We start from the raw sequence: 15,174 nt of genomic DNA, 5'->3' as shown, positions 1-15,174 counted from the left end.
TGCGTTTTTGGCAACAACTTGGCAACAACTTGGCAGCTTGACCTTACCTTCTTTGAGGAACCATAACTTGAGCTAGGAAAGTCCAATTGAGGTGATTCCAGTGGCATTAGAAAATAGACATCAAGAGCTTCCCAATGATGTATAATAGTCCATATTGAGGCTGGAGGTTGACACTCAAATTCTGGGCTACATTTAGCATGAAAGTAGAGCCAAGAAGAGGAAAAGCAAGTTGTTGGCAACAACTTGGGCTAGCAACGCCCAAGTCTCATACTTCACTACCAGGAAATTGGCATGCACGTTGCCAACGTGCATTATGCCTAGAGTTAGTGCCAATAATGCCAAGCCAATGGGCCAGAAACATGATGAATGAACTCTTTCTTTCCAAGTCTAGCAACACTTCCAATTGAGCCAAGAATTCAACAATGAGAAAGCCCACATTGCTAACCCAAATTGGAGATCTCTGAAGAAGTTTTGGGAGTAGTATAAATAGAAGAGATTGATGTACTTGTAGAGGACTTTTGGGACTTTACACTTTTACTCTACTTTTTACACTTAGTCATTTTCACACTTTTTAGCACTTGTATTTGAAAACTCTTTTGGTACTTCCGAGAGGAGACCCAGAGAGCTACTCTTGGTTCATCTTGGAACTTCTCTTCTTCATTTTCTTAATCTTCAAGCATTTACCTCTTCTTCTTCATCTTTCTTTGCAATTTAGTTTAACTTTGATTGATGGCAATTGTTGTTGAAATTGGAGCTATGATTCACTAAACCCCATTCATTAGGGGGAAGAGCTCTGTTGGTTACAATGGATTGATGAACACCTCTCTTCCTCCACAATTCATGTGGTTGGTCCAAGGAGGAGACTCTTGTTCTTCAAAGATTCAACCACCATCGAGAGAGGGGTTAATCTATATGAATTATGTGGTGAATTTGATGAATGAGCCACATAATTCAGTTTAGAGTTCATCCTCTCATGATTTCCTCAATCAACATACCTTGGTTAGTATGTGAGATGTAACTCTCCTTGGTTGAGATTTTGGAAATTGTGTGGCTGGATTAAAATTGATCTTCATCTCTTCTCATGAACAATTAGATCACGAGAGTGGCAATTGGCTATGTTGAGAGAGATTGAATCACCAAGAGATTGGGATTCAATCACCCATTTGCCATGGATCTATACCCATGATTGAGAAGGATTTGACTAACATCAATTCATGAAAACTAACATCTCTAATCCCTAATGATCCTCTCTATCATTAACTCTCATTTCTCTTGCTCTAGCTATTTGATTACCCAATTCCCAATCCCTTTCTACATTCTGTCTATTTACTACTCTTGTTATTTACATTCTGTTCATCTACTTCTTGCCATTTACTTTTATGCTCTTTAAATTTCTGCACCCTTTAATTTCTTGCCATTTACCTTTGATGTTATTTAAGTTTCTTGCAATTTAAGTTTCCGTCATTTACTTGCACTTCATTTCTTTATTCTAGTTCTTTACATTCTTTGCCATTTAAATTCTTGCAATTATGTTTAAAAATCAAAATGCTCATGAAATCAAAACTATGTTTGCTTGACTAAATCTACCATTTAACTAAAGTTGCTTAATCTACCAATCCTCGTGGGATCGACCTCACTCTTAGTGAGTCTTACTACTTGATACGACCCGGTATACTTGCCGGTAATTACGTGAAATCTAAATTTTTACGTATCAGAGACCGAACTCTATATATATGGTTGTAAACGTGAGTTGCTCTCATTAGAGGGTGTATGATGGCTAGTGAGGAGAGTTTTGTTGTTTTGGTTCACCACAGAGGAACCATTAAGAGAAAAAGTCGTTACGGCGTGAAGTTCACAGATAAGGATCCTCTCTGTATTGTCATGACTCCTGCGACGAGCTATGATGACCTTGTTAGATCTGTACTGATGAAACTTGGTCTGGAAGGTGCGAAGCGGGTTAAGAAGTTTTTCTATCGCATTCCAATCATGGTCCTCCAGGATACCGTGAAGTATGACTATTTCACGATTGGTAGTGACGATGACTTGCAAGTCATGTTTCTTTGTCGGCGGCAGTTTCCCGAGGTGAGGACACCAGAATTGTTGGCAAAGCTGGTTGATGTGGTATCCAGCTCAGGGGGTTCAAACCGGAATACCACCAATTTAGCCACGGCAGCCGGTTCTAGTTCTAGGCCTGCCATTGGTTCTTCCTCTGTCCCTATGTATGAGCCAGTGGTCGAAGCTGTCGCCTCCCCGTCTTTTGCTGTGGATCTCAATGGCAGCGGAGGCGACGAGGTAGGTTCAAGGGAGAATCTACCGAACCATTTACTGGGCGTTGCATCGGTTGGCGTTGGAGATGGATTGTTGGCTGATGCAGAGGAGGATGACGTCGAGCCGGATATGATTGACGACGACAGCGGCGATGATATTGGAGCGAGTGAGCCTCCATTGGCGGTAGGTGGTTCTAACTCTGGCACACAGCAGTATCCACCACATTTTTCCTCCTTGGACTTGGATGCCATGCGACAGGAGGGAGTTTCTGGGCACTCTGTTGGATTCGGAGCTAGAGATGCGGAAGGGACTGCTGGTCTGACAGAGTTCCAGGTCGGTCAGCAATTTCAGGATAAAGATCAGGCCCTATTAAGTGTGAAGACTTACAGTATCCGGCGAGGGGTACAGTACAAGGTAGTCGAGTCTGATTATCGCCGGTATGTGGGCAAGTGTTCTGAGTTTGGGAATGGGTGCACATGGTTGATTCGACTGAGTCTCCGGCAGTGCAAGGGCATTTGGGAGGTCAAACGATACAATGGACCTCACACTTGTCTTGCCACCTCCATCTTGAGTGACCACAGGAGTTTGGATTACCATGTGATTTCGGCGTTCATTATGCCAATGGTTAGGGCGGATGCATCCGTCAGCATCAAGGTGCTACTGAATGCCACAGCAGCACACTTTGGGATGAGTCATACAACGAGCTGCCCAGGTGGGTGTTGGGAGTCCAGTTGACGATGCCTGGTACTGTTGCAGTCCTAAGGACTAGCCCCGTTCGAGTTGGAGGACAGGTATACGAGTCTCAAGCTTATTTTCACATACTTTTCTGGACGTTTCCACCGTGCATCGAGGCATTCCGTCATTGCAAGCCGCTAATCAGCATCGATGGCACCCATCTGTATGGCAAGTACGGGGGAACGTTGCTCATCGCAATTGCACAGGACGGGAACTCCAACATTCTACCTGTTGCATTCGCACTAGTAGAGGGTGAGAATGCTGAGTCTTGGGCATTCTTTCTCTCCCACCTTCGTCAGCACGTGACACCGCAACCGGGTCTGCTGGTTATATCGGACAGGCATAACGGCATCAAGGCTGCGCTTGAGGCTCCTGACGGAGGTTGGTTACCTCCATCTGCATACCGTGCATTCTGCATTCGACACGTAGCTGCTAACTTTGCCCTTACTTTCAAGGGCAAAGACGCACGGAGGCTTCTTGTGAATGCGGCGTATGCCAAGACCGAGGTTGAGTTTGATTACTGGTTTGATATTCTGCGGTCTGAAGACCCGGCGATGTGTGAGTGGGCGAACCGGATTGATTATTCCTTGTGGACTCAACATCGTGACGAGGGTCGGAGATTCGGTCACATGACGACGAATATCTCCGAATGTGTGAACTCAATCCTCAAGGGTGTCAGAAACCTACCTGTATCCTCGCTGGTGAAGGCAACATATGGAAGGCTTGCGGAACTTTTTGTTCGCAAGGGGAGAGAGGCTGAGGCCCAGATGGGAACCGGAAAACAATTCAGTCAGCACTTGGCCAAGTGTATTGAGGCCAACATGAAGACGGCGAGGTGCTTCACGGTGACTTTGTATGACAGGGATAATTCCGAGTTCACCGTTGCCGAAACCGCTCCGACTGGTTCCTTCTCATTGGGTAGCTACAGAGTATCGCTTGCCAGTCAGACATGTGACTGCGGGTACTTCCAGGCGCTTCATTTCCCATGTCCGCACGCACTTGCATGTTGTGCCTACTCACGGGTAAACTGGACCACTTATGTTCAGAGCGTGTATAGGATTAGTTCGGTATTCAGTGTGTATCGGATGGGATTCACCCCTCCGATTCCAGAGGGTTTCTGGCCACCAAACGACGGGCCCACTGTGATACCGGACCCTGACAAGAGGCGTGCGAGAGAGGGTCGCCCTAGGTCCACCAGGATACGAACAAATATGGACGAGGCAGATCCAAACCGTCCAAAGAGATGTGGCCTATGTCGCCAACCCGGACACACACGTCGGAGTTGCCCACAGTTGGGTGGATCATCTCGCATTGGGGGCCATTAGTAGCCATGTTCTTAGCGGTAGTACTTATTTTAGTTAAGTTTTATTGTTGATTTTTTTACAAACTGTGATGCACCAGCGTAGGCGGATGGTGGGGTGCCTCCCAAACCAAAATGATCATCAACGGATGCCGTAGGAGGCTCGTTCAGATCAACGTCTAAGGGTGCCTGAGTGCCTGACGTCTCACCACGCCTCCGGGCCTGCACGTCCTCCTGCATGATGGCGGTAATGTCCGCTAGAAACTGTGGACCCCCGAAGTCCGCATCAAGCGTATCTGAGCCAAGGAAATCTCCTCCAGCCTGGCTACGTAGGGAAGCCATCTGATGTGTATGCGGTTGCCAGACTTGTCCCCAAACAGCTGCGTACCCAACAACATCATGATGTACGCACGGGCATATTGCCGCACAGTCTCGTCATCTGCTCCATCAGGGCACTCTCCAAAAGTCTCCTGAAACCAGCTGCAGTTCACTGCGTACTTCTGAACCTGGCTGGGAGGAGGTACCACTCCAAGCAGCTCCTGGAACCACACCCAGGCTGGATGGCCACTCTGGATGTATAAATGAAACTCTGATAGGCAGCCACTCACGTAACGCCCGTCCACTGACAACCCCAACTGGTATGCCACGTCTTGAAGTGTGATCGTGCACTCTCCGAACGGCATATGGAAGGTGTGCGTCTCCGGACGCCATCGCTCGACAAATGCACTGACAAGGGCCTTGTCTAACCGGAACCATCTATTGTTCAGCCTTGCAAGATGGTATAGACCTGCCATCTGTAAGTACGGAACGTATCTGTCATAAGTAAAATAAAACAGCTTAACTAGAACCGCTAACATAAAACAGCATAAGTAAAACCATTAACATAAAACAGCATAAGTGAAACCATTAACATAAAACAACTAACACAAAACACTAACATAAAACAGCTAACATAAACCACCAACATAAAACAACTAACACAAAACAACTAACGCAAACCACTAACATAAAACAGCTAACATAAACCACCAACTTAAAAACAGCTAACATTAAACAACTAACACAAAACAACTAACACAAACCACCAACATAAAACAGCTAACATAAACCACCATCTTAAAAACAGCTAACATAAAACAACTAACACAAACCACTAACATAAAACAGCTAACATAAACCACCAACTTAAAAACAGCTAACATAAAACAACTAACACAAACCACTAACATAAAACAACTAACATTAAACCACCAACTAAACCGCCAACTAAACCACCAACATAAAACAACCAACATAAAACCACCAACATAAAACAACTAACGTAAAGAACTAACATAAACCGCTACCATAAACCACTAATAGAAACCACATACATAAACCACCAACTAAAGCACCGTCTAACATGAACCGCCACCAAAACCACATGCAAAATCACTAACTCACAAATACCACTACCACGAAGTTATATCTGTACTAACCTCCTCGTTAATGACCCCGGCTATATGAGCGACTCCGTCCAAGCGATATAACCGTGCCGGATTGTCCCCCATTCAGCAGAGTATTCCGTTCAGGTCTTCCTCGAAGAGAATCTGGATCGTTTTCTCTAGGATTTGGTGGGGTAGGGGAAGGGAAGAATGGTTCGAATGAGGCTGATTCGAACCCCTTATATAGCCGATTCAAGAGTAATTCGAACTAGGTTGGTTCGAATTACTTCTCCTTAAATCGAACAGGATTGGTTCGAATTACATGCAACGCATTCCAAGGTGTAGTTCGAGCTAGCATGGTTCGAATTATGTGCATTATGAGTTCGAACCACCTTGGTTCGAATTATGCTCAAGCAATTCTGTCCCTATTTCGAACTAAGATGGTTCGATTTATTGGGTTATGTAGTTCGAACCACTCTGGTTCGAATTATATATAAATATCCATTGGCTTATTGCTGAAACGATTTTTGTTTTGGCTTATTTACATAGCTTGATTCTAGTGCTGGCTTATTATAGTATTTTGCCCAAATTTTTATATATATATATATTATTGCATAGAGCAAATGGACCAAAAATTATTCACACTAAACCCAAACCTACTCATGGGCCAAATAATATGAAGACTAAACCTTAACCCATAATATTTGACAAAAATGGGGCATCACATACCAAAAGAGCCCAACAAATTAATCATCACCGCTATCAGCCTATTAATCCAACATAATTAGGAATAATAATGTGACAGATTCTGCAACCTTTAAGAAGAAAAAATAGTGGTTCATCACTTTAATTACCTTCTAGCTTTGGTATTAAAAAGATGTTTCATATAAATAAGCATTAGGTCAAAAGTAATAAATACATAAATAAAGCAGCGCAGAGCAGAGCAGAGTGGGAAGAAAGAAGAAGATGGCGGAAGCGATGATGGTGGAGAACGGCAACGGCAACGGCAACGGCAAGGAGGACTACGGTGAGTGCTTGATCGGATACTTCGAGGAAGGTAGCCATGAGTCCCACAGGTACTACCTCTCCCGAAGAACCACCCTAGAGATGCTCAAGGACAGAGGCTACTCCATCCCTGCTTCTGAAATCGACCTCTCTCTCTCCCAATTCAGAGCCATTCACGGTGATTCCCCTGACGTCGACCGCCTCCGCTTCTCCGCCACTCACCTCTCTGATCCTTCCAAGAGGGTACGCTCTTATTTCAAAAAGTTTCTGCCTTTAGGGTTTATAAGTAAAAAGAGGATTAATTCTCTTGCTTGCTGAAATTGATTGCAGATTTTAGTTATCTTCTGTGGCCAACACATTGTGAAAGTTACTTCCATCCGCAGCATTGCAGCGCAGATTGTCAATAGAGAAACTTTAACTGGCCTCATTTTGATTGTTCAAAGTACTATTACTAGCCAGGCCTTGAAAGCTGTCAATCTTTTCTCATTCAAAGTTGAAATCTTTCAGGTATCAGGATATGCAAATCATTACATGCTACTATCATACTTGTTCTTATCTCTGCTTACCAAAGTTAATTATGGTTCAGATCACAGACTTGCTTATTAATATTACAAAGCATGTATTGAAGCCAAAGCATGAAATTCTAACTGACAAACAGAAAAAGAACCTCCTAAAGAAGTACAATTTAGAAGAAAAGCAGGTCAGTTTATGTATGATTCTCATGCATTACATGTATTTTGTGCATAAAATTTGATTGTGACCATCTTAGAGTCAGAATTATTGTTCACATTAATCTGATTTAAAGCTTTGTTGTTGTCAGCTACCCCGCATTCTACAAACAGATGCAATTGCAAGATACTATGGACTAGAGAAAGGGCAAGTAGTTAAGATAACTTACAGTGGTGATATCACTCAGATGCATGTCGCCTATCGATGCGTTTGGTGATGCTTCTTTCTTGTATGCTGCTGGTAGAATTCGTAGGAATGCTTAAGAACTAGTTAGTATATCATTGTATAATTATAAGCTTATGCAGTAACTTGCATGCGGTTTGTGTGAATTTCACTCGAGCAGATGAACAAATCCACATTGAACAGTTTCTTTGTATGACTAGTTTGGAAATCACAAACTGCACTATGTTAACTTTTGGCCAACCAAGGGTATGTTTCATGTGGAAGTAAAAGTAAAGAGATATTTTCATGGACATGTCATTTTACACATCAAATATTACAATCAAAATTCACTCTATGTTAACTTTTTAATCTCCCCATCCAAACATGCATTAGTCTTAAAACATAACTATAGTTGGTTGCTGGAACTTTTATGTTGTGTTTTAAGTTAGAATTTATTCTCGTTGTGTAATTATGGTGCTTATCATTCAATAGCTCTTTTAGGTTGCTTCAAATTCTGATATATATTTGATTCAATAAAGTTGGTGTGATCTAATTGCTCGCAAAGATAATTTGTCAAAAGACGTGAACACAAATTAAGTAATGTTTATGTCTTTATGGACACTTCGGCTATACTATAGGCAACCCCCAAAGAAACAAAAACTTGTAGCATAAACTTGGATTAAGAATGATAACTGTGCTGGCAGCTTGGATATTAATGCAAGCTTTCATCAATAAAATAGTCGGGAGGGAAATTATCTTGTCAAATTCAGTCTCCCCAACTGTAGAGTGTAGACCCACATTTTTACATTTTTTAGTGCTTAATACAGCGCAACATAGGGTTTGTTTGGATAAGCTTCTAATAAAATATTTTATTTATTTATTTATTTTTAAAAGATCTAAAAAAATAAAATTTATTTTATGTTTGGATATTTTATGTAAAAAAATCTTTTTATATATCAATTATATTTAGGTATAATAATATAAAAATATTTTTTTTATTTATTTATTACATAAAAAAATATATTTTTTATAGTTTCTCATAAAAAATGTGTTTTTATTTTTTTAGTATTTTTAATTACTAAAAATTTAAAAATTTGTCAAATATGTTAAAAGATAAAAAAAATTCATTGAAAAATAATTTTTTTAATTAAAATAATAACATCCAAACAAGTACATAATTGTTTTTAATTGGACAATCATTATATATATCCAAAAAAACAATTACTAATTAATAATCGTATGAAAAAAATTAATTATTTGGATATGACATTTTATTACTTTACTACCACATTTATTTATTTTAGTAATTGAATTGAAAAATGTATAAATATATTTAAGGATAAAATACTAAATTAGTCCTTACGTTTAGGCGTAGTTTTATTTTGGTTCTCAAGGTTTAAAGTGTTTTATTTGAGTCCAAAAAAGTTTTATTTAGTTTCAATATAGTCCCACTGTGAGGTCAAAATTAAATAATTAACGGTGTTTTATAGAAAATATTTCATTTAAATTGTAAAAAAATAATAAATAAATGTATTGATGTATTCACTGTTGATTTTATATCGATCGACCTTGTTCTCATACGGCTGTCGACCTCATGGTGAGACTATGTTAAAACTAAATGAACTTTTTTTGAATTCAAATAGGACACTTTAAACCTTAAAAACTAAAAGAGAATTACGCCTAAACGTAAAAACCAATTTAGTATTTTACCTTATATTTAAATATATAATAACTCATTTAATCTTTTTTTTAATTCTTTGAACACCTGATATTTGGAAGATACTTGTGCTAAACCAAAAATAATGATAAATAAAATGTATGACTAATAGAGATCAGACACGTACCTAGTACAACCTAGACATTTATTATATTTTAACCTTTTTTTTGGTCGTGATTATATTTCAACCTTAAAAAGGGCCTACAATTGGGGTTGAAGTTTGGGGAAACAAAATCCCGCTTCGTTTATATTGTACTTGTGTACTTGCTTGTATCAGGAGTAGCCGAGTAGGCCACTCCATGTGACGTTCTTCTTTCATCTAGCTCCCGCATCCAGTGATACAAACTAGGATGTTAAAAAGCGGTATTTGTCAGTACATAGTAGACGCTTGTTTGTCATTGACTTTGAACATGTTCTGCAGCACATAAAATGAACAAAGAAGCCAAAATATGCTCAATTCTTCCGGGCCAATGCTGCAGCAAGGCCACCAACTATGAGTCCCACAGCAGTTGCAGTGATGCCAATTCCTATAACACCATCTGCATCGTGTAACACATTGAAATTTAAGTTCAGTTAATGTTCCAATGCATGATAAGAAAAGCTTGAGTAAAAAACAGGTCAGCTATTACCTTTAGCAATTCGATCTTCAACTACTTTCTTGAGGGACAGTGCCTGCCTCCAATCAGGTGCAATCTGCAACAACAATTAAGGGAGAGAAAATGTTGAGACAGAATTACTCAATGTTAATGTTAAACAATTGTTGTAAACAGAGACATAGATAGGCCATAAGGAACAATCTAAATAATGGACTCATCTAACCTCACTAATTAGCAATATATAGATAGATACATAGATGTTAATAGTTAAATAGTTAAACCATATTCCGAACATAGAGCTTTTGAGCACCAATATCAGCAAAGACATGGCATCAAAGATTACACAATGGGATATCAAGAAAATGGAGGTTTTTACTTTTTAGGCAGTGTCTTATCTATAAGTGAGAAAGACAAACCTCTAGGCATTGCCCCAAAAGTTGCCGACTCCTACCATAATCGTTACTCCTGTAATATCCAACAGCCAGAAGATAAAGCTTCTCTCTTTGATGCAAAGGACTTTTAGTATTGCCCAAAGAAGCTGTAGATCACAATTAAGGGTGTAAATGATCAGCCATGAATTTGAAGGTCATATAACAAACGCAAATGTTTTCAGAAGAAAAGGAGAACACAATTGTTTTCAAATAACCATAAAAGGCTGGTGGCAAAAGGCAGCAACATAAACATTAACACTATACAAAGAAACAATTTACTAAAAGCAGATCAAGGTGCCATATAAACAAGAAGAAATATAAAAACAATGGAAAAGCAACTTGAAGAACTGAAAATGATTCAGTAAGTGATGTTACTTTCAAGCATGGCTATCCCGCGCTGAACATCTTCTTTTTGCCTTGAATGAACAAGAGCCCACGACAACCTCATTATGCTTTCGTTCTTCCTCTCCTCATTGTCCCCGTTGCTAGCCTCCGCGACTTCTCGCTCGCATCCCTCCAAAACATTCAATATAGTTTTAGACTGAAAGTAATTAAAAGCAAATAGCAGCAAAGAGACCACATTCGCCGCGTACCGGTACATTACATCAAACAAAAATAACCTCCCCAAGTTTACAAACAAGGAACATTGAAACTTCTGCAGTCACCAACTCACCGTAATTGATCATCACCAGGGGGGAAAGAGAAACTCTTAGAGCAGAAATTTTTAGTATTTTTGGCCAGCACAAATACTAAATTGTGTTTAACAAATAAATTTTACTAATTCATGTATGCAAACTCTAAAAAATATAGGTGAAAACTGTATTGATTCATATGTGCAAAAATTGCAAACTACATGAACGTATGTAAATACAGGTGCCAAAAATGATAATATTTGCTTGTCATGTAGTATTTCTCGCTGGAAAATGCATATATTCTTCCCCTCAATTTTCATTTTTGTTTTTCAATAAAGATTACAAAATGGTTCCTAATATCCAAATGATTCCATTTAAAAGGGGAGAAAAAGAATCCCAACATCATTTAGGGAAATTCTACAATCATGATGATACATACACAGACTTAACGCAAAGGAATTGAGCCAATAAATCGAATTAATTGCTTCGTGATCGTCAATGTTTGAATTCCATATCAGACTAGCCAACAAGAATAGTTATGATTCTACAGCTTTAAAAAACACGGAAAACAAAAAGATTTTTTTTTCTGATTGAAAAAAAAGAAGAAGGAAATATTGGAATATTTGATAGAGGGAAGGGAGGGCTTACAGCGATGACGTCACGGTCACACCAAGGGATCTGGTCGCCGCCGCCGAAGAAGTTTCCGATGGATTCAAATATGCCTCCGACCTTGGAATCCATTGATCTGCGTTATCAATCTCTCTCGGCAGTTTTCACACTTTTGCCTTCGTAAATTCTCTTCTACACAATTCCTTATTATAGCTTTGGCCTAATCTCTTCTCTTTTTTTTCACTTAAAAAATTAATAAACCTTAGTTGTTATATAACAGAATTTTATTTTATATTTTTATTATTATTTATAAAATTTTTAAATTAATGGTTACTTAAATAAAATATTTATACTAATATAACAGTAAGTATTTGAAACTAATGAGTTATAACTCAAATGACATAGTCTCTATCTTTGGTAAAAACAGAAAATAGTAAGTATTTGACTAATTTTTTTTTACCTACAGTATTTTCCAATCCGACAGGTCAAGAACTAATCTATTATGGATCTGAGTTCCATTTAAGGGTCTGTTGCTGGTCAATGAATTACTACATGCATAAAATGAAATTTCAACTCTGACACTTACTTAAGCGGATAAATGAGCTGACCACTCGACCGTTAAAAAAAACAAGTCACACTAATTTTTATTATCTAACAAAAGAATTTTTATATATCTTATTTTGATCCTTTTTTCTATTTATTCCAACAATAAAACACACATATAGACGAGTTATTGAAGATCAAATCTTTTTAGATACATTATGAATGATTTTCACATCCAACAATTCAACCTTGCTTTGTAATTCTTCGCCCATGTAATCAAAGATCAATAATGGATTCATTATATAAAACTTGCTACTTAATAAGTAATTAACTTTGATAACTTATTACTCGCATAAAGTTATCTAATAATTTTTAACTATCATTCTCACACAAGATTTTTAGAATTTTCGCGCAAAACTAAGTAAATTAAATAGTTTCAAGCATCTCCAACTTTTCCAATTTTGACAAAAACAGGAAACTTGGCAACCCTTGGACCATTATGACCCCAAGCAACCTTAAACTTTTGAACAAGATCCTGTCCAAGAAGTTCCACTCCTTTGTCCTTAGCCGTTTGATATGCTGAACTAGATCTTATGAAGGTCAAATAATTTTCCAAATCCATAGTAACCTCTGACACAAACTCAAAGGGTCCAGTGTGATCAGCACCATCAACAGGCTCAAATGGAAAATCAATGCTCCTATAATTATCTTCAACTAATTTCCGAGCAGGGTCCCAATAGGGACTCAAAACATCTACATAGTATTGATCAAACACCTTGTCCACTTCCTCACTAACTCTTGGTACATTGTAACATATAGCAGCAATGACCCCATGAGGCTTCTTGAGAACCCAATTCACTTGTTTGTAGAATGATGGCAGGTCAAACCAGTGTAGGGATTGTGCAATGGTCACAAGGTCCACACTTCCTTGAGCTGCTACCTTTTGTTCAACCTCTTCCATGGACATTATTGGTGGGGTATGTTGGTATTTCACATTGGGTAGCTTGATTGCAAATTCAAGCTGCTTTTCACTAGTGTCTGTCCCTATCACATTCTTGTATATAGCAGCTAACTGTAACAAATCATAACAAAATCACTAATACATCATGTATATTATTTGTATTCATTTTCATATTATGAAAGAGAACTTTAGACCAACGGTTGAGTTGTCTCTGTGTGATTTCAAAGTCACAGGTTTAAACTATCGAATCAACCATCCTAAATTAGATTCTCACTCAACCACTAGAGAACTAACAGAATTTCAAACTTTATGAATTAAATACTACACAAAAGAGAGATAGAAGAGAAAAGAGAGGAGGGTATGTACATGTTTAGCAGCCTGGCCACTTCCGGTACCAACATCCCAAGCTAGTTCATGAGAGGGAGTTTTTGAAGCTATGAATTGGAAGAGCTCTGTGGGATAGCTTGGCCTTGCCTTTGCATATTCCTTTGCCTGTTTCAAAAATAGATCTGCCATCTCTTACTTATATGTTCTGTTTTCTCTCAAAATTTCTTGTATCTTCATCAATCTCCTCATCATGATATGTATTTATATATCACTATAGTTAGATAGGCCTCCCTCAGTTAATTAACGTCTTGTGTGATATGCAACACCAATTTGGATTCCTATATGTCAATCAATCATAGCTTGTAAAATATACACCACCAATCAAATTGGAGTGGAAAATTCAACTTATCTTGGATGACCCGCACATTATATAATTAAAAGGCACTATGTTTGTCCAAGTTTAAGTGTTATGCTGAAAAGTATTTCCATAATAGACTCGTATGCAACAGAAATACATACAAAATTTGCAACTTAAAAGAAGAATTACTTTATCTAACAAAATTTTAAAAAATTAATAATTAATTTGATAATTAAAATTTATTAGAAATTTAAGTGTTACATTAAATTTCTTAAAAAGTGATGGATAGCCTCCAAGACATGATGAAGACAGAGTCACATGCATGGAGTTCAACATTTTGTGATGTAATAGAAAGTAGGAGTAATTTATCTTCCTATGACATGTAACGATTTCTTGTATTAGTTTTACACATTAACCAATTACCATCATTCACATGTTCACCACCACAGAATGAAGACAAGTCCACAATAATAATATATATCAACGGTGAGGTGGGTTGTGCGGTTGTCTTCTTCTTCAGATCCCTTCAACTTTCATCACTTCTAAAATACTATATTAATTGCTGAGTCATAAATTGTCCATGTGTGTGTGATAGTGATCACGGATCTTGATTCTCGATCAAGTAAAGTAATGCAGGAAGAGTACGAAATTTCATTATATAAACTTGCATGTACTATAAAACTTATTTATGCTAATCAATAATCCTTCACCCCTCCAAAAGAGAAAATGGTAGTTTTATTGGTTTATTTGTGTCTCCCCTAATAACATCGCTGCAAAAATAATATTTCTATTGCTTTAAGTATATTTAGAAAGAAAAGCACATTTATTTTTTTTTCATTTTAAATTCACTACTTTTAATTGATTTTCACTATATGCTTTAGGATAATAATTAATCAGTTGCAAATCTAACATTATTTAAGAATTTGTCATTAACTAAAATTTTATTTGTTTATAAGGACACGAGGTTGAGAGATTGACAAAAAGATACAAAATTATATTTGGTGGTGAGACATAAATTAAGAGTTTTGGAACATTGAATTAAAATATTTTATATTTTTTTTAACAAAAGAAACAACTTATTTTTTTATTTTTATTATCAAAATTCTATAATTATATTTTTTTATCATTTTACTTTTTATTCTAAATATTGTATGAAAAAAAAAGAAGAAGAAAAAATGCAACATTAAAGAAAATATATTTGTGTAGTTGTAGCAAATTTTGGTGTAAAACTAAAACATTTATCTGTATTGTTTAAGAATTTTGAGTGAATTTTTACTGATAAATTATACATAATTCAGAACTTTTTCTCTTCCTCCTCCTCATTTTCTATTGCTTCTTCTTCTTCTTCATCTTCTTATTTCATTTTCTCGTAATTCT

At 37.6% G+C, this 15,174-nt stretch overlaps 5 protein-coding genes across 5 annotated transcripts; 3 read left to right on the top strand and 2 right to left on the bottom strand.

Annotated features, from left to right (window-relative positions):
• Window positions 1–1,773: 1,773 nt before the first annotated feature.
• LOC107492570 (uncharacterized) lies at window positions 1,774–3,003 on the top strand. Its single transcript, XM_016113610.1, has one exon. It carries the CDS (start codon window positions 1,774–1,776, stop codon window positions 3,001–3,003), a length of 1,230 nt encoding a protein of 409 aa, XP_015969096.1.
• Window positions 3,004–3,005: 2 nt separating this feature from the next.
• Window positions 3,006–4,328, top strand: LOC107492571 (uncharacterized). Its single transcript, XM_016113611.1, has one exon. The coding sequence runs from the start codon at window positions 3,006–3,008 to the stop codon at window positions 4,326–4,328; it is 1,323 nt and encodes a 440-aa protein (XP_015969097.1).
• A 2,239-nt stretch (window positions 4,329–6,567) lies between these two features.
• On the top strand, window positions 6,568–7,934 carry LOC107492681 (DNA-directed RNA polymerase V subunit 5A). The gene is made up of 4 exons (XM_016113732.3): window positions 6,568–6,975; window positions 7,063–7,239; window positions 7,319–7,432; window positions 7,553–7,934. The coding sequence occupies exons 1-4, from the start codon at window positions 6,694–6,696 to the stop codon at window positions 7,676–7,678; spliced, it is 699 nt and encodes a 232-aa protein (XP_015969218.1). The 5' UTR covers window positions 6,568–6,693; the 3' UTR covers window positions 7,679–7,934.
• A 1,748-nt stretch (window positions 7,935–9,682) lies between these two features.
• Window positions 9,683–11,843, bottom strand: LOC107492685 (mitochondrial fission 1 protein A). The gene is made up of 5 exons (XM_016113737.3): window positions 11,648–11,843; window positions 10,743–10,881; window positions 10,353–10,474; window positions 9,970–10,033; window positions 9,683–9,879 (listed from the first exon to the last, which is right to left on the bottom strand). The coding sequence occupies exons 1-5, from the start codon at window positions 11,738–11,740 to the stop codon at window positions 9,794–9,796; spliced, it is 504 nt and encodes a 167-aa protein (XP_015969223.1). The 5' UTR covers window positions 11,741–11,843; the 3' UTR covers window positions 9,683–9,793.
• Window positions 11,844–12,338: 495 nt separating this feature from the next.
• LOC107492684 (uncharacterized) lies at window positions 12,339–13,751 on the bottom strand. The gene is made up of 2 exons (XM_016113736.3): window positions 13,479–13,751; window positions 12,339–13,223 (listed from the first exon to the last, which is right to left on the bottom strand). The coding sequence occupies exons 1-2, from the start codon at window positions 13,626–13,628 to the stop codon at window positions 12,588–12,590; spliced, it is 786 nt and encodes a 261-aa protein (XP_015969222.1). The 5' UTR covers window positions 13,629–13,751; the 3' UTR covers window positions 12,339–12,587.
• Window positions 13,752–15,174: the final 1,423 nt, after the last annotated feature.

This window comes from Arachis duranensis, chromosome 6, assembly GCF_000817695.3.
Source record: "Arachis duranensis cultivar V14167 chromosome 6, aradu.V14167.gnm2.J7QH, whole genome shotgun sequence".
In the NCBI taxonomy this organism is placed as follows: domain Eukaryota; kingdom Viridiplantae; phylum Streptophyta; class Magnoliopsida; order Fabales; family Fabaceae; genus Arachis; species Arachis duranensis.
This window is presented reverse-complemented; position numbering and strand designations above follow the sequence as displayed.

Excerpts from the sequence above, each read along its gene's own strand:
- LOC107492684 (XM_016113736.3), bottom strand. The coding sequence starts at position 13,628 with ATGGCAGATCTATTTTTGAAACAGGCAAAGGAATATGCAAAGGCAAGG. Across the intron at positions 13,224-13,478 it reads GTGGCCAGGCTGCTAAACAT|TTAGCTGCTATATACAAGAA; the intron begins GTACATACCCTC and ends GATTTGTTACAG.
- LOC107492571 (XM_016113611.1), top strand. The coding sequence starts at position 3,006 with ATGCCTGGTACTGTTGCAGTCCTAAGGACTAGCCCCGTTCGAGTTGGA.
- LOC107492570 (XM_016113610.1), top strand. The coding sequence starts at position 1,774 with ATGGCTAGTGAGGAGAGTTTTGTTGTTTTGGTTCACCACAGAGGAACC.
- LOC107492681 (XM_016113732.3), top strand. The coding sequence starts at position 6,694 with ATGGCGGAAGCGATGATGGTGGAGAACGGCAACGGCAACGGCAACGGC. Across the intron at positions 6,976-7,062 it reads TCTCTGATCCTTCCAAGAGG|ATTTTAGTTATCTTCTGTGG; the intron begins GTACGCTCTTAT and ends AATTGATTGCAG. Across the intron at positions 7,433-7,552 it reads ACAATTTAGAAGAAAAGCAG|CTACCCCGCATTCTACAAAC; the intron begins GTCAGTTTATGT and ends TGTTGTTGTCAG.
- LOC107492685 (XM_016113737.3), bottom strand. The coding sequence starts at position 11,740 with ATGGATTCCAAGGTCGGAGGCATATTTGAATCCATCGGAAACTTCTTC. Across the intron at positions 10,882-11,647 it reads GTGACCGTGACGTCATCGCT|GGATGCGAGCGAGAAGTCGC; the intron begins GTAAGCCCTCCC and ends AATGTTTTGGAG. Across the intron at positions 10,034-10,352 it reads TTTTGGGGCAATGCCTAGAG|ATTGCACCTGATTGGAGGCA; the intron begins GTTTGTCTTTCT and ends TTGTTGTTGCAG.